The 19,918-nt window shown below is 72.5% G+C and overlaps 2 protein-coding genes across 3 annotated transcripts; one reads left to right on the top strand and one right to left on the bottom strand.

Annotated features, from left to right (window-relative positions):
* Positions 1-83: 83 nt before the first annotated feature.
* Positions 84-11,827, bottom strand: ADCY6 (adenylate cyclase 6). 2 transcript variants are annotated; one of them, XM_080570723.1, is made up of 22 exons: positions 11,806-11,827; positions 9,090-9,933; positions 7,595-7,744; positions 7,357-7,478; positions 7,141-7,252; positions 6,924-7,051; positions 6,264-6,422; positions 6,020-6,161; positions 5,816-5,944; positions 5,326-5,351; positions 5,076-5,223; positions 4,704-4,801; positions 4,530-4,617; positions 4,336-4,452; positions 4,083-4,241; positions 3,109-3,284; positions 2,997-3,026; positions 2,363-2,492; positions 2,004-2,267; positions 1,494-1,698; positions 963-1,087; positions 84-876 (listed from the first exon to the last, which is right to left on the bottom strand). In XM_080570723.1, the coding sequence occupies exons 2-22, from the start codon at positions 9,930-9,932 to the stop codon at positions 748-750; spliced, it is 3,480 nt and encodes a 1,159-aa protein (XP_080426849.1). In that variant the 5' UTR covers position 9,933; positions 11,806-11,827; the 3' UTR covers positions 84-747. The 2 variants fall into 2 exon arrangements, with proteins under 2 accessions (XP_080426849.1, XP_080426850.1); XM_080570724.1 differs by lacking the exon at positions 11,806-11,827 and adding an exon at positions 10,716-10,862 and having other exon boundaries at positions 85-876.
* Positions 11,828-12,935: 1,108 nt separating this feature from the next.
* On the top strand, positions 12,936-19,892 carry CACNB3 (calcium voltage-gated channel auxiliary subunit beta 3). Its single transcript, XM_080570732.1, is given in 16 exon segments — positions 12,936-12,993; positions 12,996-13,052; positions 13,055-13,158; positions 13,334-13,426; positions 16,025-16,147; positions 16,231-16,353; positions 16,441-16,556; positions 16,648-16,712; positions 16,800-16,819; positions 17,203-17,283; positions 17,468-17,526; positions 17,617-17,726; positions 17,827-17,978; positions 18,078-18,173; positions 18,279-18,428; positions 18,532-19,892. Coding segments are annotated over 16 exon segments (1,716 nt in total). The 5' UTR covers positions 12,936-12,950; the 3' UTR covers positions 18,856-19,892.
* Positions 19,893-19,918: the final 26 nt, after the last annotated feature.

Below are 19,918 nucleotides of genomic sequence, written 5' to 3'. Positions count from 1 at the left end.
GCCCCCCCCCCCAAACCGGTGACCCTTGACCCCCGCCCCTTAACCCCTGACCCCAAGGGCACGGCACGGCTCGTATCAAAGTGCGTTTATATAATTTATCTGTACAGGAGGGGGGGGGGAGGGGGCCGTACCGCGGTGGGGGGGGGGGGTAAAAGGGGCTGAGCCGCCCCCCCCCCCCCCCAGCTGCTTAAAAAAACAAAAATAAAAGGAAAATAAAGAAAAAAAAAAGTCACTTCAGTCGGTTTTTTGCATTAAAAGGTGTGGGGGGGGCCGCCCCTCCCCCCGCAGAGCGTGCCCCCCCCCCCGGGGCTCAGGGGAGGGCACGGGGGGGGGGCTGGGACCCCTCTAAACCCCCCTGGGACCCCCCAGACCATGGGGGGGTGGGAGGGCAAGATGGGGGTTCCCACCCCCCCTCTTTGGCACTGGGGGGGGGGAAATTTCAGAAAGGCTGCACCTTGCCCCCCCCAACCCCCCCATTAACCCCCCCCATTGCGGGGGGGCAGCCCCAAGCCCCCTATTCGGGGGGGGGGGCAGCCCCCAGCCCCCAAATCACAGCGCCTGGGGTTGGGGGGGGGAGTGGCAGATCACAGCCGCCCCCCCCCCCCCAATTTCTCCCTTTTTTCCTCCCTTTTGGCTTTTCCCTCCTTTAACCTTTTTTTTGGGGGGGGATTCCTCTTTTTTTTTTTTTTTTGCCTGAGCCTGGAGCAGGCTGGGGGGGGGAGTAGGGGGGGGGCCGGGGGGGGCCCCCTAACTGCCCCCAGGGCCGGCGTTGAGGAAGTAGGTGGTCATCTCCCCCTTGCCCTTGACCTTCACCAGCCCCCGGCACTCCAGCGAGTAGCCCTTGGCCGCCAGCACCTGGTAGAGGTCCGTGGTCACCTGGGGGGGGGCAATAAGGTGAGCGGGGGGGGGGGGGGGGGGCTGGAAAAGGCCCCCCCCCACACTCCCCCCGGTCCCCAGCCCACCTGGATGCGGTCGGGGACGCCGGTGCTGTCCATGCGGCTGGAGACGTTGACGGTGTTGCCCCAGATGTCGTACTGCGGCTTGCGCGCCCCGATCACCCCCGCCACCACCGGGCCCATGTTCAGGCCTGGGGGGGGGGGGGGCAGAGTGTCACGGACCCCACACACACACACACACACAGACACACACACACCACCCCTGGGATATTGGGGGGGGGGGCTTGGGGTGGTGCGAGGGGGAGTGCGAAGGTGGAGGAAGGGGTGAAGAGCTGCAAAGGGGTGGGTGAAGGGACGGGGGGGACAAAAAGGGGAAAGGGGGGGCAAAAAGAGGGGTAAAGTGAAGGGGGGGTAAAAAGGGGAAAGGGAAAGGGGGGGCGAAAAGAGGGGGAAAGTGAAGGGGGGTAAAAAGGGGAAAGGGAAAGGGGGGGCAAAAAGAGGGGGAAAGGGAAAGGGTCAAAAAAGGGAAAGGGAAAGGGAAAGGGAAGGGGGGGTCAAAAGGGAAGGGGGGGCAAGAAAATGGGGGGACCTGCTCACCGATCTTCATCTGGAAGTTGTTGAAGGAGTGCTCGTTGATGTACTTCATCTGCTCCATCAGGTGCATGGCGTAGTCGGCCAGCGCCGCGATGTGGCTGCGGCCCTCGCGGTCGTAGGTGGCGGCGTTGAGGCCCGAGGCCGCCATGTAGGTGCTGCCGATGGTCTTGATCTTCTCCAGCTGCCGGTACTTCTGCTCGCTGATGATCTGGGAGGGGGGGGACAGCACCGGCTTTGTGCCCCCCCGCCCCGAGCACCCGCACCGCTCCGCCACCTCTCCCTGGTGTCCACGTGCCCCGGCCCTGTGCTCCTCATCCTCCTTCGTGCGCTGCTCCACGGCCTCCCCCGGCCCCATGGGTCCCCATGGATCCCCACAGGTCTCCACGGGTCCCCAAGGGTCTCCAAAGATTCCCAAGGGTCTCCAAGCGTCCCCAAGGGTCCCCCCACACCTCATCCCCATGGGGTTCGACCTCCCGCATCCCCCCCGTGGCCTCCGCGGCGCCCCGCGGTCACCTCATCGAAGTCGGCGATGATCTCGTTGAGCAGCCGCAGGCACTCGACGCCCTCGTTGTTGGCCTCCAGCTCGACGTAGAACTCGGAGAAGTTGCTGATGGAGGCGAACATGACGGCCACGCACTCGCACGACTGGTAGTAGAGCTCGTCGTTGCGCCGCTCGCGGGCCAGGAAATGGGCCGCCACGTCCTTGGGCAGGATGTTGTGCAGCAGCCGCCGGTTGTAGGCCTGCAGCTCCTCCATCTCCTCCTTCTCGCCCGTCGCCTGCGTCGCGCGAGCCCTTGGAGCCACGTTGGGGGGGGATACGGAGCGGGGGGGGTCCCCGCACCCGGCCCCGCGCCCCCCCCCCCTCTCGCTACCTGCAGCTTCCAGAGGAAGTCGAGGCGGGCGGTGGACTCGACCTGCTGCGCGTGCAGGTACAGCGCCAGCGCGAAGACGGCCAGGACGACGGGGGTGACGTACCGCAGGGCCACCTTCCCCTCCGCTGGGCTGCGGGCGGACCCCCCCCCCCCCCACCAGGCTGAGCACACCGTGACCCCCGGGGGGCGTTGGGGGTACAGCCTCTGGGCCCCGCCACGGTGATGGGGACACGGCCACGGTGATGGGTCCGTGCCCACCCCGGGGACCCCAAGGCTGTACCGCAACTGGACCCTAGTGATGCACCCAGACCCACCCCCCCCCCCAAATGCACCCACATCCCAAAATGCACCCCCTAAAGATGTAACCAGATCCAAGGCATCCCCCAAAGGTGAACCCAAAGCCCGAAGAAGGTCCCAAACCCCCCAGTAACCCCCAAAAGACGTGCCCAGAGCCCCAAAGCTGCCCCCATGCCATGTGGAGACCCCCATGGGACACACGGAGACCCCCAAGGGACACACGGAGACCCCCAAGGGACGCTCCCTCCCTCCCAGCACAGCCCCCCAAGGGTCCCTCCCGCTGCCTCCCCGCTCCCCTCCTCTCCCAGCACCCCACTGGTCCCAGTTCCCCCCTCACCATTCGCCCTGGGTCACGTTGAAGAAGGGCCTGCAGGGAGGACAGAGGGTCAGCGGGGTGGGGACCCCAGGCGGGGGGGACCCCAGGCCGGGGGGACGGGGAGGGCACTCACAGCGCGTTGGCCACCACCAGCAGGTCGGCGTTGTCGAAGAGGGCGGCCTGGGGCCCCTCCACCAGCACCAGGTAGGTGGCCTCAATGGCCACCATGAGCAGCAGCTTCCCGATGCTGCTGATGTGCAGGAAGACGGAGCAGGCCAGCAGGCTGAGCAGCACGCTGTAGGTGAAGTACTGCGGGGGGGGGACAGGCGGGGGGTGCACGGGGCTGCGGCGGCACCCGTGGGCACCCCCACCCCCTCCCCGGTGTCACCCCACGCCTGCAGGGACCTGGCACCTGTGGGGACCCCGTGCCAGCACCCTGCATGCATGCGGAGTCCATGCCAGCACCGTGCAGGACCTCGCACCCATAGGGGCTGATGCCAGCACCCTATAACCTCAAGGACGCCGTGCTAGCACCCCTGGGGACATGGCACCCGTGGGGACCCCGTGCCAGCACCGTGCAGGACCTCGCACCCATAGGGGCTGATGCCAGCGCCCTATAACCTCAAGGACCCCATGCTAGCACCCCTGGGGACACGGCACCTTTAGGGACCCCATACCAGCACCAACGCAGGATATTGCGCCCGCAGGGACCTGCGCTGACATTCCGCACCCTTGGGGACACCGGGACAGCACGGTGACACCCTGCACCCTCAGGGACAGCGTGCCAGCACCCTTGGGGACCTCACGGTGACATCCTGCACCCCTGTGCTGGCACCCTTGGGACACAGCAAGGACCCTGTGGGGGTGCCCTACTCAGTCAGCCCCCCCCTACCAACACACCCCCAGGACTTTGCACCCACAGGGACCCGTGCCAGCGCCCTACACCCTCAGGAACCCCATGCCAGCACCCTTGGGGACCCTACAACTTCGGGACCCCCACACCGGCACCCTGCACCGTCGAGGGCCCACGCTGGCAGCCCTACACCAGCACCCCAGCAGGACCCCATGCCCAGGGGGTCCCCATCCCAGCACCCCACAACTGCTCACCTCAGGGAAGTCGCAGGCCAGCCCGTGGGGGCGGCACGGCCCCGGGGGGGCCCCCAGCGAGAGGTTGAGGGCACGGAGCTGGCAGGGCCCCACCGCCGCGGGGGTGATGTTGAGCTCGCGGGCGGCGCAGTCCCGCAGGGGAACCCGGCTGCAGGCGAACTGGGAAGGGGTGGCGGGGGGAAGGCAGGGGGTGAGCCCCGAGCCCCCCCCCCGGCGTGTCCCCCATCCCCGAGCCCCATCCCCGCACCCCCACCATGTTGACGAAGGCGGCGACGAAGACGAGGAGGACGGTGAAGACGGCGATGGCGGTGCTGCGGGCGCGGGAGCGGACGATGGCCCGGGAGAGACGCTGCAGGGCGGCAGGGAAGAGCTGGGGGGGGAGGAAAAAGACCCCGGTCAGGCACCACCGAGCCCCCCCCATAAGCTGCCCACCCGCCCCCTACTCACAGCAACGCAGGAGTAGACGGCGCAGACAAAGAGGATGGCGGAGAGGAGGACGAAGATGCTGACGTAGACGCCGAGCATCAGCGGGGAGCTGCAGAGAGAGGCGGCCGTGAGCGGCAGCGGGGGGCTGGGGGGGGGCGGGGGGGACACCGGGGGCACCGGGGCTGCGGCACTCACGGGGGAAACACCAAAAACTGGAGGCAGCAGATGAAGCAGAAGACGAGCAGGGTGCAGGCCACGTAGCCGCCGAAGCGGTCGTCCACCTTCTTGGAGTACTGCGGGGAGGAGCAAGGTGAGCCAGGATGGGGGGGGGGGACAGAAGGGGACAGGGGGGGGCCCAAAAGGACAGAGGGGGGCCCCCAAAAGGATGGAGGGGGGCCAGGGGACCCTAGGCTGGGATGGAGGGGACCATGGGGCCAGGACAAAGGTGACTCAAGGGGACGGAGGTGAGATGGGATGGGCTGAGATGGAGGGGACAAAGGTGACAATAGGGCTAGGATAAAGGGGATGGAGGGGGGGGGACAAAGGGGGGGGACACGGGGTCCCCACCTTCTTCTCCAGATCGGGCGTCTGGAAGGTGAGCAGGAACTTCTTGACGTGGTCCTTGCGGAGCTGGTCGATGCTGCGCGCGTCGATGGCCCGGCTCAGGAACTCGTCCACCTCGTCCTCGGGGTTGAGGGCCTCCTGGGCACCGCGGCTGGGGCACGGGGCGGGGGGGGGTCAAGGCTCCTCGTGCCCCCCCCCCCCCGGCTCAGCCCCCTTCCCAGAACGCTGAGCGCTGAGGTATGGGGGCACTTACTTGTCCTTGCTGGAGTCATCGATGCCCTGGGGAGACACAAGGGAGGTGCGGGGGGCATCAGGGGCATTGGCAGGGACTTGGGGCGGGGGGGGTCCCAGGGCTGGTGAGGATGGGGGAAAGACCCCAGGGGTGACCCTGGGGGGGCTGTGGGGCATCCCCAAAGTCACCAGCACCAGCAAGAACAGGGGACAGAGTCACATGAGTGACAAGGCCTGGGAACATCCCCAAGGGTCCCCAAAGCCTGGAAAAGATTAGGGGGGGTCCCAAGGGTCCGTAAGGGCAGGGTGAGGGGGTCCTGACCCCAGTGAGGATGGGGGGGGGGGGGAGGGGGACACTCAGGGAATCCCGGCTGTGGCCAGGAGGAGGAAGCAGGGAAGTGCTGCGGGCACAGATGGGGAAGCCACAGGAAGGTGTCACGGGGCTGATACGGCCACAGGGGGAGGGTCCCACACCCAGTGCCCCCCCCTCGGCCCCCCCGGGGGCTGCTCACCATCTGCCGGAAGGCCTTGGAGTCCTTGGTGCGGGAGAAGGAGCGCTCGGGCACCCAGCGCGGCACCAGCCCCTCCGTCGAGTTGGCCCGAGCGCGCTGCAGCTTGGCCAGGATGGCTTTCTCCTCCTTCTGCGGGGCAACGAGGCCGTGAGCGGGGCAGCCCCCGGCCCCCCCACACCCCCCGTCCCCGTCCCCCTGACTCACGCGCTTCTGGCTGCAGCCCACGATGAGAAAGGTCTCGATGTTGTGCTCCTTGAGGTAGGCGTTGCGCTCGCCGCCGTGGCCCGGCTCCACCTCGTAGTCCCCGTTCAGGTACTGCAGCGTGGCCCAGGTGATGTGGATGCGCCTGCGGGGGTCCAGGACGGGGGGGGGAAAGGCGCTGAGCCCTGCTGCCACCGGCACCCCCCCCATAACCCTGGACCCCCCCAGCCCCGCTCGCCCAGCTCACCCGGCTTTGCCGCCCGCCTCCATGTGGTTGGCCAGCGTCACGTCGTTGGACCAGACGTCGAACTGCCACTTGCGCAGCCCCAGGACCCCGCAGTGCACGCGCCCGCTGTGGATGCCCACGCGCATGTTGACGTTCACCCCCGTCACCTCGCGTACCAGCCTGCGGACGGCCACCGGCACCGCGTCACCCGGCGGCCACTGGCCCCGTGGGTGCCGTGCGCCGGGGACACGCGCGGCCCGGTCGTGACCACGCGCGGGCACCGGGGACGTTCGTGTCCAAGCAGCCAGGGTCGTGCCAGCACCGGGGACGTGCGTAAAACCCGGCTGGGGACACGCACCGGGGCTCGTGGTGGCACCGGGGACGTGCCAGCTTTGGGGACACGCGTGGTCTCGGTGGGGTTGCGGTGGCACCGGGGACACACTGGCACTAGGGACAAGCGCAGAACCCCCCTTGGGACTCCGGCGGCGCTGGGGACGTGCCAGCACCAGCGATGGGCACGGCCCCCTGGGGTCTCAGTGGCACCAGGGACATGCCAACCCTGGGGACACGCGTGGTCTCGGTGGGGTTGAGGTGGCACCAGGGACACACTGGCACTAGGGACAAGCGCAGAGCCCCCCCTTGGGACTCCGGCGGCACCGGGGCCGTGCCCACCCCACTCACGAGATGGCCTCGATCATGTCGACCCCCATCTCCACGCAGCAGTGCGCGTGGTCCCCGCGCGCCTCCGGCAGCCCCGACACGCAGTAGTAGCAGTCCCCCAGGATCTTGATGCGCAGGCAGTGGTTCTCCTGGGGGGGGGACACACGGCAGAGAGGCCGGGCAGGTCAGGACGGGGGGGTCCGGACCCCCAAACCCCCTACCCCGGCTCACCGCTCACCGCCGCCAGCTTGTCGAAGCGCGCGAAGAGCTCGTTGAGCGTCATCACCAGCTCCTGGGCCGTGCACTGCGACGCCAGGCTGGTGAAGCCCTCGATGTCCGCGAAGAGGATGCTGCCGGGAGGAAGGGCACGGGCTGGAAGTGGCTCTGGGGGGGGGGGGGGACACCGCCCCAGACATCCCCCCCCCCCAAAACCTCACCCCCCACCCCGCGGTACCTGACGTTGTCGTGCTTCTGGATGTAGATCTTGTGGAACATCATGTCCTCCTTCTTGGTGTTGATGTCCTCCTTCATCTCCATGGCCACGTGCTGGGGCAGCACCGAGAGCAGCAGGCGCTCCTGCGCCCAGCACCACCCCGTCAGCCGCCGGGTCCCCCCTCCACCGCCGCCCCGGGGTCCCCGTTGTCCCCGGGACCCCCCACTCCCACCCCCCAGGCCCTCCTGGCGTCCCCCACCTGCTGCCGGTTCTCCCGCTGGAGGTGCAGCCGCGCCTGGATGTAGCCGCGGGTCTCCTGGAAGGCCTGGCGCTGCGAGACCTCGGCGGGGTAGTGGGTGCAGACCCCCACCACGTTGGTGCACAGGAAGATCAGGGCGTTGGCGCTCAGCTGGGGACAGCGGCGGGCTCAGCGCGGCCACCGAGGACCCCCGAGATCCACACCACCAGCTCCGTACCCCCCCCCCCCCCAAAACCCCGGCTCTAGAGCGCGGGGGGAGCTGCCAATAGGACCAGGGAGGGGCTGCAAAGGGGGACGTGGGGGTTCAAGGCAGGGGGGTGAGGGGGACACGGGGCAGGGGGACAGAGGGCAGCTGGAGATGGGGGAAAACACAGCCCGGGGTGGGGGGGGGTGTGGTACAGGGACATGGGGCGAGGAGAATGTGGGGAACCAGGGGAATCCGGTGCAAGGGGAACACAGGGGACCAGGGGACGGGGGGGACCTGGGGGTGCAGGGACCCAGGGCAGGTTGGGGGGGGGGGGGGGCACGGGGCTGCAGCCAGGCCCCGCGGGCCCTCGGGAAGCGGAGGAAGCCGGGGGAGGGCCGGGAAGCGGAGATGGCTGCAGCGGGAGCGCTGCGGTTTCCCCCCTCCCCGTCCCCATCCCCTGGGACCAGGGCCAGGGCTATTTATAGGGCTGGGGCAGGCTGGGGGGGGGGGGGGCTCCCACCGCATCCCATCCCCGCTGCCTGCCATGCGGGGTCATCTCATTGCAAGGGGGGTGGTGGTGGTGGTGTGGGGGGGGGGGGATGTCCCCTCCCGTGCCCCCTGACCCTAATTGGCTCGGCCCTCGCCTCCAGCATCGCGCTTCCCTGCCCCGGCCCCACGGGGACGGCACGTGGCCCCCGCCCCGGCCAGGCAGGGCGAGGGTGACAGCCCCGAGCTGGGGGGGGGGGGGGGAACACAGCCAGGGCCTGGGAACAAACAGCCCCAGGGCCAACACAGCCCCCGTGCCCCCCCTTCGTGCCCTTGGCCCTGGGGGGGCAGAATGGGGGACGGTGCCCACTTTGGGGACCCCCATGGGAGCCCCCCCCCCCGCCCCAAGCTCTCTGGCCCCGTGCCTTCCCCCGGGGGGTTTCCGCCAGCCCCACAACGGGGGCTTTGTGGGTGCCCCCGCCCCGGCACGGCCCACAATGGAGGGTTTGTGCGCGGCCCCAGCGGGACAAGGGGCCGCGGCGCCCCCGGCGCGGGGCTGCGGCGGGGAGGAGGGGGCGACCCCAGCCATGCCGCCAGCAGCACCCACAGACACCCTTCCCCCCAAAACCTCCCCCCCCACCCCGGGCATCCAGAACTTTCCACGCACAGAGGCGGAAGGGGCAGAAAAGCCAATTTTGCAATGAGGGGGAGACTCCGACAGAACTGGGGGACAACCGAGGGGTCCGTGTCCCCCCCCCCCAAGTACTGCCCCAGCCCCACGCCGCCAGCAGCCCACCCCCCCCCATCCCGAGAGGGTCCTACCTGCTTCCAGAGGAAGGGGTCGGCGGCGTTGCGGTGCCAGGCGATGGCGAGGTGCAGGGCGGAGAGCAGCGCGCCGGCCAGCACGGCCGCCCGCATCCGCACGGGCAGCAGGGTGTAGGTGATGTAGATGAAGAAGACGCTCCACCAGACGCCCTCGGCCGCGCTGCGGGGCGCCGCGGCCACCGTGCCCAGCGCCTGCACCCCGGCCAGCAGCCCCAGCACCACGTAGCTCACCACCCACATGTAGTCCTGGGGGAAGGCGCTGCGGCTGCACAGCACCATCAGGAGCAGGAAGAGCCCCGTGGCGCCCGCCAGCGAGGCGGCTGCCGGCACGTGCGGGGCGCCGGGCAGGCAGTGGAAGAGCAGCATCACCCCGCAGACCAGCACCAGCACCCCCATCAGCACCGTCAGGCTGCTCTGGTTCATCTGGAAGAAGTAGCGCTGGTAGAGCCGCTCCAGCTTGGCCGACTGGAAGCGCTTGGAGCGGAAGACCTGCAGCAAACGCCGCCAGCACTCGCCGGCCGACAGCCGCTCGCCGCGGCCCCCGGCCCCCTTGGGCGCCTTGGCCTCGCTGTCCTCCAAGCCCAGGTCCCCCGATTTGAGCCCCGGGTCCCCCGCCGGCCCCTTCTTGCCATAGTGGTCCTCCTGCCAGGTGCAGCGCAGCCCCGGGGCGGCCCGGGGGGGCCCCGCGCCCCGTTCCATCTCAGGGTCCTGCAGGCAGCTCATGTAGCGGGGGCCGCAGAGGGCGGCGCGCGGGCGCTTGCCCTTCTTGCCGTTGCGCTCCCCCCATGCCGTCTTCCGCTCGTCCACCTTGGGCACCAGGATGCCGCTGAACCACGACATGCTGCGGGCAGCGGCCGGGGGTCAGCACCCAACCCAGGGTCCCGCTGCCTCCGGGACCCCCGACCGCTACCTCTGGGCGGTGCCGAGCGGCCCCCTCCATCCCAACCCGTCCCTCCCCGGGGAGCCGAAGCCCACGGCACCGGGGCACCGGTTCTCCGTCCAGCCCCACGGGTGCTGTGCCCGTGCCGGTGCCGGCAGCAGGTGCCCGGTGGCGGGTGCCGAGGCTGGGCCCCGCCGCGGCCTCCCTGGCGCAGCGACCTGCGGCGAAACTGGAACCGTCCCCGGGCGTCCCGGCCCTGTTTGTCTTGAACGGCGGCCAAGCGGCTCCCCGGGGCACCGGGGCCCAGCCCGGGATGTGGCAGCCGGTCCCAGCCCCGGGGTGCGCAGCGAAAGGGAACGGCCGCCGGGAAGGGCCGGGCCCCGGAGGCGGCGGCCGCCTCCCTCCTCCCCTGCACCGGGCACGGCCTCGGGGACCCCCGCCGGGCCCGGCCGCCGCACCCCGGGACGCCCCGGGCCCCGCCAGCGCCCTCCCGGCGCCGCCCCGGGGAGCCCCGAGGAGCCCCCGCTGCACCGGCCCGGGCACCTCCCGGGGCCCCGAGCACCGCCCCGCGCCCCCGGGGCCGCGCAGCCCCCGCTGCCCCGGGGCCCTTGCTCCGCCGCACCGGGCGCGCCCCGGCCCCGGGCACTGTCTCCGCCGCCGCCGCCCCGGGTGCCCGCCCCGGTACCCCGGGGTCCCCCCGCCCCGGTCGCCGCGCCCCGTGCGCCCGGTCCGGCCCCGCTCACCTCCGCGTCCGCCGCCGCCGCCGCCCGAGGGGCCCCGCGCCCCGGTCCGGCCCCGGTCCGGCTCCGGTCCGGCCCCGCCGCCGCCGCCCGTTCCTACACGGCGGCCGCGCTGCGCCCCCGCCGCCCCATCCCGCGCCCAGGCCGGGCCCCCGGTGCCGGCCCCGGTCGCGGCCCCGGTCGCGGTCCCGGCCCGCCCCGGCCGGTGCCCGCCCCCCCGGCCGGATCCGCTCCCGGGCGCTCCCGGCCGGCGGTCTTAAAGGCGCAGAGGCGGCGGCCCGGTACGGCCCGGTACGGCCCGGTACGGCCCGGTGCGGCGGGGGAGGCGCGGGCGGCGCGCGGGGGCGGCGGGCGCGCGCGCGGGCACGGGCGGCCCGGTACCCCCGGGGCCGCGCAGACACGGCCACACGCGCCGCCGGCCTGCACCGACATGGCGGGGACAACGGGGACACGCGCAGCCGTGGCCCCGCACACGCACACACACACACACACACAGAGCCCCCCCCCCCGGTGCGTGCCCCTTGCACACTCAGCCCCTCGCTCACACACACGCACCCCCCCCCGCGCGCATCCCCGCACCCCCTTGCACGCGCACGCACGCGCTCGTGCACCCTTGCACGCGCGCTCGCCCCCTTTTACGCGCGCCCGTCGCGCGGCGCCTTGCACACGCAGACAGCCCCCCCCCTTGCACACGCATCCCCCCCCACGCACCCTGTACTCCTCCCCAGCATGCGCGCCCCCTCGCACACGCACCCCCCTGCACGCACCCCCTGCACGCACACACCCCTTTGCACACCCCTTCGTTCGTGCCCCCCCCGTTAGTGCACACACGCCCCCACCAGCACCTGTGGGCGCAGGGCACCCCCCCTACTGCCCCCCCCCCCCAACCCCAGGGGGGCACGGATCAGGCCCTGGGGCACCCGCAGCCCCAGGAGGGGTCCAGCCCCGGGCCTCCTGGCGCCCTCCCCCCCCCCCCGTTATCCCGGAGGCCAGGAAAGGGTCGTGCACCCCCCCTTAACGGCAGGGCCCCCCCCATTTCCCTCCCCCCGCAGCAGCGCTGGGCCCCGGGGAACGCAGATTAATCATTAATTACCAGCGCCGCCGCCGGCCCCGTGTCCCCGCGGCCCCGTGAGGAAGTGCCGCCGGGCGGGGGGGGGGGGGGGAAGGGGGGGGTGGCAGTGCCACCCGTGTCCCCGTGGGGCCACCAGCACCCGGCACAGGGCCAGGGCTGAGGGTACCCAGGGGTCCTGGGGGGGGCCCTGGTCCCAGGGAGGCCGCATCGCACCCTCCTCGGGTGTCGGCACCCAGAGGCACCATCCTGCACCGGACCCAATCCTGACCCTGCTGGGGATCCCAGGGCCGGATCCTGACCCTGCTGGGGCTCCCCGGGCCGGATCCTGACCCTGCCAGGGCTCCCCAAGGCGGATCCTGACCCTGCTGGGGATCCCCGGGCTGGATCCTGACCCTGCTGGGGATCCCAGGGCCGGATCCTGACCCTGCTGGGGATCCCCGGGCTGGATCCTGACCCTGCTGGGGATCCCAGGGCCGGATCCTGACCCTGCTAGGGCTCCCCAAGGCGGATCCTGACCCTGCTGGGGACCCCTGGGTTGGATCCTGACCCTGCTGGGGCTCCCCAGGCTGGATCCTGACCCTGCTGGGGCTCCCCGGGCCGGATCCTGACCTTTGCCGGGGCTCCCCGGGCCGCATCCTGACCCTGCTGGCACTTCCCAGGCCAGACCCCGGCCATGCCGGAGCTCCCCGGGCCCTGCCCCTGCCCACTCTGCTCCTCCCCGGGCCGCATCCTGACCGCCCCGGGACCGCTCGGGCCGGTCCCCGCCCCGCTGCCCCCCTCCCTCCGTCCCTCCCTCCCACCCCACCCCTCACCCCCCCGGGGGCCGCAGCAGCCCCGGCGACGCCTCCATCGATCGAGGGCCGCTTTGCAGCGGTGCCGCAGCACCGCGGGGCCGGGCAGGATCGGGCCAGCCCCGGGGGGACACCCGGGGGGGGGGGGGGGCTCGGTGTGAGCACCCCAAGCCCTGGGCACGGCCCCACGCGGGGATATGGGGACAGAACCCCCCGGAGGGAAGGGGGGGGCCGGACACCGGCCACGCGTGGGCACGGCGGCGGCCGCGGGGCCTGGCAGCACCGGGGACTGCGGGGAGGAGCCGTGCCCGGTGCCCCCCCCCGCCGCCGCCCGGTGGCTGCCCAGCTCCGGGGGCGCAGCCGGACGCCACGGGGATGGGCGCGGGGGCGGGCAGGCGGGGGGCGGGGACGACCGGGACGCCCCGGCGGCCCCGTGTGATGCGGAGCGAGGCGGCGGCGGCGGCGGCGCGGCCCTTCCCGGCGGAGCGCCGCGGTCCGGTGCGGGGCGGCCCCGCCGGGATCCCGGGGGGTGCCGCCGGGGATGTCCGCCCCGCCGCAGCCCGCCGCTCCCGGTTCCTTCCAGGTGAGCGAGCCGGAGCCTTCCCGGCCCTCCAGGGCCCGGTTCGGTTCGGCTCGGTTCGGCTGGGGGGGGGAGGGGGGTGCTGCCGGTAACGCCGCAGCGGCGGGGGCCGTGCCTCCCGGTGCTCACCGGCCGCCCCCCGCCGCTCTCCCCCCCCGTTCCCCCCCCCCCCCCGCAGAGCCCCCGGAGGCTGCCGAAGCGCAAGAGCCGCTTCAAGCGCTCGGACGGCAGCACCTCGTCCGACACCACCTCCAGCATCCTCCGCAGGCAGGTGAGCGGGCACCGGCACCGGCACCGGCACCGGGGCGGGGCAGCCCCGCCAGCCCCGTTCCCCCCCCCCCCTCCCCGGCTCGCTCTCGGGGGCGGCGGCGCTGCGGCTCCGCAGTGAGGCACGGGCCGAGGGAGCGCCCGGTTCCCCTTTGTGTCCCCCCCCCCAAAAAAACAACCTCGCCCCCGGTATGGCGGGGACCCGGCCGGCCGGTGCTCAGCCTCATCCCCCCCGGGACCGGAGCAGGGCACCGGGACCGGGCTCCGGTGGCATCGCAGCGGCTAAAAATAGCGAGTGCTGCGTCAGGGCCGGGCCGGCCCCGGCGGGCACCGGCACTGCGGCGCGGGGGGGGGGGCGGCACCGGGGAAACTGAGGCAGCGGCGGGTTACCGGGGGGTGTCCCCGGGCCGCCCCCTCCCGCTCCGTCAGCCTGTCCCGGGCCGCCTCCCCGCTCCCTTTGCGGCTCGCCCCGGTACCGAGCCCCCCCCCTCCCCCCCCGCCCGGGGTACCGGGGAGCACCGGCGAGGGGATGGGGGGTGCGGGACGGCCGGGGGGGGGGGCGCAGGGAGGCCGGAGCACCCGGTTACCCCCGCAGGGTGCCTCTTGGCCCCCCCGGTACCCCCCGGAGCCCCCGGTACGCCCCATCCCCGAACCCAGCGCGGTGCCTTCAGCACCTCGGAGAGGGCCCGGCCCGGCCCCGCCGCTGCCCCGGGGCCGGTACCGGTGCCCCCGGGACCGACCCCGGCCCCCCCCCTCGCCCGGGGGCTCCGCGGTTCGGGCCGGCCCGGTGCCGCCGGTACCCGTCCCGCCGCGCGGTAACGGGGCGGGCCGGCCCGGTCCCCCGGGAGCCGCAGCTGCCCCCCTCCTCGGGGGCGGGGGGGGGCGCGGCGGGGGGGCGGGAGCGGCTCCGGCCCCGCCGCAGGGCTCGCCCCGCAGACGGGGCTGCTGCCGGCTCGGGGCAGGACGGGGGCCGCCGCCGCCGCACCGGAGCATGGAGGTACCCACGGCCCCCCCACCCCCCCGCACCGCCACCGCCCCCCCCGGTACCACCGGCCGAGGGCTCCGGGGGAACCGGCGCGGCCCCGCCGCTGCTGCCCCGGGACCCCCCCCCCCCCCCCCGCAGTGTACCCCCGGGGCCCCGTCCCGGTGTTCAGCACCGGGGCCGCTCGGGACCCCCGGCGGCGAGTGTAGCCCCCCCCCCCTCGGAGGGGGGCACACCGGAGAGGGGCCGAAGCCCCCCCCCCGGGGAATAGGGAGCCGCCCCCCGGTCCCCCGCCATCGCCCCCATCCCGGTCCGGCGGGGGCGGCCCCGAGCTCCGGGAGCCCCGGGGGGGGCGGCGGGAGGCGGGGGCGGGGAGGGGCGGGGAGGGGCGGCGGAGCGGAGCGGAGCGGAGCGGAGCGGGCAGGGCCAGGCGAGCCCGAGCCGCAGCCGGAACCGGAGCCGGTGCCGGTAACCGGGAGGGCGGGCGGGAGGGCGGGGGGGGGGCGCGGGCGGCACGGCTCGGCTCGCCCCGTCTATGTCGTTTTCTGACTCCAGCGCTACCTTCCTGCTCAACGAGGTACCGGCCCGGTACCGGGGGGGGGGGGTACGGGGGGGGGGCGGACCGTGATCGCGGTGTGTGTACGGGGGGGAGCCGTGCGCGGCGGGGGGGCCGTGCCCGGTGCGGGGGGACTGTGCCCGGTGCCGGGGGGGGTTGTGTCGCCCCCCCCCCCAAGCCCTTTGTTCCTCGCCGCTTCCCCCCCCCCCCTTTGCCCCGTCCCCAGCAGGTGCCCCCCCCCCCAGCCCCCCCGTGGCCGCGGACCCCCCCCCGAGGGGCTGCATGGGGGGGGGGGGGCGGTGGTGGAGACGTGGTGCTGGGGATGCTGGCGGGGGGCTGGTGAGATGCTGGGGGGGGGGGAGGCGTGCTGGGGAGGCCATGTTGGGGGGGGGCCATGCTGGGAAAGCCATATTGCTTGTGTTGGGGGGGGGGCTCTAACACCACCCCCCCGGGGATGAGCGAAGCCGAGATGCGCAGGGTGGGGGGCGTGGGGGGGGACGGTGCCGCCACGTTGCTGAGCTCAGCTCGCCGGGGCCTGGAGCGCCTCGGGGGGGGGGGGCCGGGGGGGGGCTCAGCCACATCCAGGCACCTATAAATATTTCACTGCAGCTTCTGCGCCTGTTCCGGGCGCAGCAGGCAGCCGCTAATTGCCGGCGGGGGGGGGGGGGAGCCGGGGGGGGCCGCACCGAGGCCCCGCACCTGGGTACCCCAGGGCTGGGGATGGGGCACGGGGCTGGGGGGGACCTGGGCAGGGCCACATCGTGGTTGGGGGGGGGGGGACAGGACAGGGTCCCACTGCCCCCAGCCTGGCCCTGCATCCCATGCCGGGGGGGGGGGCTGCAGGTTTCCCCCTGCCCCCCCCCCAGCACGCGGAGCCTGCCCAATGCCACGCACGGGCACCCGGTTTGGTGACAGTGGGGGCACCAAAAGTGGGATGGGGGGGACCGGGGTCCCCTTTTCCAGGCTGGTCCTGCCGGGGAGGGGGGGGGGGGGGAAACGTGGACGCCCCCAGCCGTTCGTGGGGGGGCCCCCGCAGCCCCCCGGCACTCGGCGCCGTCCCGCAGGGCTCGGCCGACTCGTACACCAGCCGCCCGTCCCTGGACTCCGACGTGTCCCTCGAGGAGGATCGCGAGAGCGCCCGGCGCGAGGTGGAGAGCCAGGCCCAGCAGCAGCTCGAGAGGGCCAAGGTACGGGGCAGGGGGCACAGCCTTCACCTGGGGGGGTTGGTATTTTTGGGGGGGGGAAGCACTGAGCCCCATTTCTTCCCCAGCACAAGCCGGTCGCGTTCGCCGTGCGCACCAATGTCAGCTACTGCGGGGCGCTGGACGAGGAGTGCCCGGTGCAGGGAGCCGCCATCAACTTCGAAGCCAAAGATTTCCTGCACATCAAGGAGGTGAGGTGGGGTACGGGGGGGTCTGGAGGGGGGGGGGGAACAGGACCAGGGACCCCCAACCCATTCCCCAACTCTTCTCTTGCCCAGAAATACAGCAATGACTGGTGGATCGGGCGCCTAGTGAAGGAGGGGGGGGACATCGCCTTCATCCCCAGCCCCCAGCGCCTGGAAGCCATGAGGCTCAAACAGGAGCAGAAAGCCAGGTAGGGAGCGGCCCCCCCACCCCCCCCCCCCCCCGGCACCTTGCCCCCCCCCCGGGCACCCCGGCACTCACTCACCTCCCGTCTGCCCCAGGAGAGCTGGCAACACCTTGGGCCTCGGCGACAGCGGGAACCGGCGATCACCTCCCCCTTCCTTAGGTAAGGGAAGGTCGGGGACGGGGCGGGGGGGCGGGGGGGGGTCCACGGCGCTGTCACCAACCTCTGTTTTTTTTCCCTCCCCCCAAGCCAAGCAGAAGCAGAAGCAGGTGAGGCCCCAGGACGTGGCTGGGGGAGATAGGGAGGGGGCCGCAGGCACAGTTGGGTGGTGTGGGGGGGAAACGTCACCCCTCTCCCCAGCTGGTTTTGGGGCTGGGGGGCGGTCAGGACACCCAGGTTCACTGAAATCCCCCCGGGGGTGGGAGGGTTTTGGGGCTGGGGGGCGGTCAGGGCACCCAGGTTCACTGAAATCCCCCTGGGGGTGGGAGGGTTTTGGGGCTGGGGGGCGGTCAGGGCACCCAGGTTCACTGAAATCCCCCTGGGGGTGGGAGGGTTTTGGGGCTGGGGGGCGGTCAGGACACCCAGGTTCACTGAAATCCCCCCGGGGGTGGGATCACAGAGCATTGACCCATCCCCATGCCCCCCCCCCCAGACGCAGCACATCCCACCCTACGACGTGGTCCCCTCCATGCGGCCCGTGGTGCTGGTGGGGCCCTCGCTGAAAGGATACGAGGTATTTGGGGGGGGTGGGGGGGGTCCTGCCCCATCCCGTCCACCCTCCCCATCTCCCCCATGCCCGTGCCATGCCGGTGGCAGGCAGATGGCAGGGCCGGGGCTGCCGGCGGGGCGCCGCGCGGCTGCCACCTCCCCGCCGCTGCCATCTGCCGCCAGCTCACCGCGCGGCCGCCCCGCCGCAGGTCACCGACATGATGCAGAAAGCCCTCTTCGACTTCCTCAAGCACAGATTTGACGGCAGGTGATGCCCCCCTCCCGGACGCCCCCATCCCCTTCCCCTTCCCGCACGCGGGCGGAGCAGGGCCCCCACCACTACCTCTGCCCCCCCCAGGATCTCCATCACCCACATCACGGCCGACCTCTCCCTGGCCAAGCGCTCCATCCTCAACAACCTGGGCAAGCAGGCCATCCTGGAGCGCTCCACCACTCGATCCAGCATCGGTGAGGGGCTGGGCTCACCCTGGGGCATTGGGGGGGGGTCTCCCGTGGGGCTGCCTTGGCCTGAAAGGTCCCCTCTGTCGTGTCCCCCCCCCCCCCCAAGCTGAGGTGCAGAGCGAGATCGAGCGCATCTTCGAGCTGGCCAAGTCCCTGCAGCTGGTGGTGCTGGACGCCGACACCATCAACCACCCGGCCCAGCTGGCCAAGACCTCGCTGGCGCCCATCATCGTCTACGTCAAGGTGTCCTCCCCCAAGGTGAGGGGGCTGGGGCTCCTGGGGGGGGCTGGGGCTCCGGGGGGGGGCTGCCCCCACGATGCCGTCACCCTCCTCTCCCCCCCCCTTTCTCCTCCCCAGGTCCTGCAGCGGCTCATCAAGTCCCGCGGCAAGTCCCAGGTGAAGCACCTCAACGTGCAGATGATGGCAGCCGACAAGCTGGTGCAGTGCCCCCCGGTGAGCCCGCACGTCCCCGTCCCCCCCCAACACCTGGGAAATTCCCTGTGGGGGGGCTCCCCACGCCATCCCTGACCCCCCCCTCCCGGCCACACCCCCCCCCAGGAGCTCTTCGACGTGATCCTGGATGAGAACCAGCTGGAGGACGCCTGCGAGCACCTGGCCGAGTACCTGGAGGTGTACTGGCGCGCCACGCACCACCCGCCGCACGCCCCGCACGCCGTGCCCTCGCCCACCACCCTCCCGGGCCTGCAGGTACCCGCAAACCAACCCCCTACCCCCTTCAGACACCCCCTAGGGGGGGGGCAAAAGGAAAGGGGCAGCCCCCCCCCAGCCCCGTCTCTGCCCCCCCCCCCAGAGCCAGCAGCTGCTGGGGGAGCGGGGCGAGCACTCGCCGCTGGAGCACGACAGCCTGATGCCCTCGGACGAGGCCAGCGAGCCCTCGCCCAAACCCTGGGCAGCCTCCTCGCAGCGCGGCTCCCGGCACCTGGAGGAGGAAGAGGAGGAGGAGGAGTACGGGGAGCCTTACCCCGACCTCTACCAGCCCCACCGGCACCACAACAGCGGGCTGCACGGCCCCCCCGGCCCCGCCGCGCAGGAGCGCCTGCTGGAGCGCCCGCCCGAGCGCGACCACGACAGGAACTGGCAGCGCAGCCGGCCCTGGGCCAAGGACAGCTACTAGGGCGGGTGGGCGAGGGGGAGGGAAAGGGGGAAGAGGGGGGGGGGAGCGGCTGGGAACCGGCCCCCCCCCCCCCAAAAAACCCTTTTTTCCCCGGGGCCTGGCGGCCAGGTCCCCGCCGTCCCTTCGCACCCCCCCCAGCCCCGCGCTGGGGGTGCTCAGACAATCTCCCTCTCTCGGGGAACTCCTCCGCAGCGGCAGCTTCCCGGCGCCTGGCCCCGGGCACGTCTTCAGCCATAATAAGCACAGGAGGGGGCCGGCGGCCAGGATGCCAGGGCCCCCCCCACCCCCCCAAAAAAAAAAAAGAAAAAAAAACCCACTCCCTGACTCCAGGTGACCCGAGAGCAGCCACATGCCTTCCCCCTGCCTCAGTTTCCCCACCTGCCCCCGCCCCCGGCATCGCAGGCTGTGTCATTCCCCGCAGGGCAGCCGCCATCAGCAGAGGGTGGCCCCCCCCCAAAAGGACGCGTGGGCCCGGTAAAAGGGGTGGGGGCACAGTTTCAAGCAGCATCCCCCCATCCCGCTGCCCTGAAGATGTAGGGGACAGTGCTCACCTTCCCCCCCCCCCCGGGGCCTGGCCTGTCCCCCCCTCCCCTGCCCCTGCATGGGACCCCCCCAGGAGGAGGGGGCCGCACCAGTTGCTTTGCTCTGCACCGATCTCCCCCTGCCCCGTTCACAGTAGCCAAACCGCTTCCTCCCCCGGGGACAGGGGGACAGAGGGGGACAGAGGGGGACAGACGGACCCCGCGTGGCGCTGCTGGACCCCCCCCAAAGGGCAGCTGCCCCACGCCCGCGCTCGCTGCCCCGTCCCCACCGCCCCTGTCCCTGCACGTCACCGCAGTCCTGTAAATACAGCGCCCACGGCCCTCGGCCGGCGGCTGCTCCGCGGAGGGTCCCGGTCGCCCCGGGGCCCTTCGCAGGGAGCCGTCCCCAGCTGGCAGAGGGGAAAGGGTGGGAGCCACAGATTTGTTATAATTTCTTTTTGTAGAAAGCACTGATTTCCCTGTAACTTGTTTCAGAAACACGAGCGTGCTCGGAGGCAGCGGTGTCCGGTTTTCTGGCGGCT

This window comes from Anser brachyrhynchus, assembly GCF_964034855.1.
Source record: "Anser brachyrhynchus genome assembly, chromosome: 29".
Classification (NCBI taxonomy): domain Eukaryota; kingdom Metazoa; phylum Chordata; class Aves; order Anseriformes; family Anatidae; genus Anser; species Anser brachyrhynchus.
The sequence above is the reverse complement of the archived record's forward strand: the minus strand, read 5'-3'. Positions and strand labels throughout refer to the sequence as shown.

Coding starts and splice junctions, on each gene's coding strand:
- ADCY6 (XM_080570723.1), bottom strand. CDS start 9,932: ATGTCGTGGTTCAGCGGCATCCTGGTGCCCAAGGTGGACGAGCGGAAG. Junction 5,945..6,019: donor TGGGCTGCAGCCAGAAGCGC/GTGAGTCAGGGG, acceptor GTTGCCCCGCAG/AAGGAGGAGAAAGCCATCCT. Junction 5,224..5,325: donor GATGACTCCAGCAAGGACAA/GTAAGTGCCCCC, acceptor CCCGTGCCCCAG/CCGCGGTGCCCAGGAGGCCC.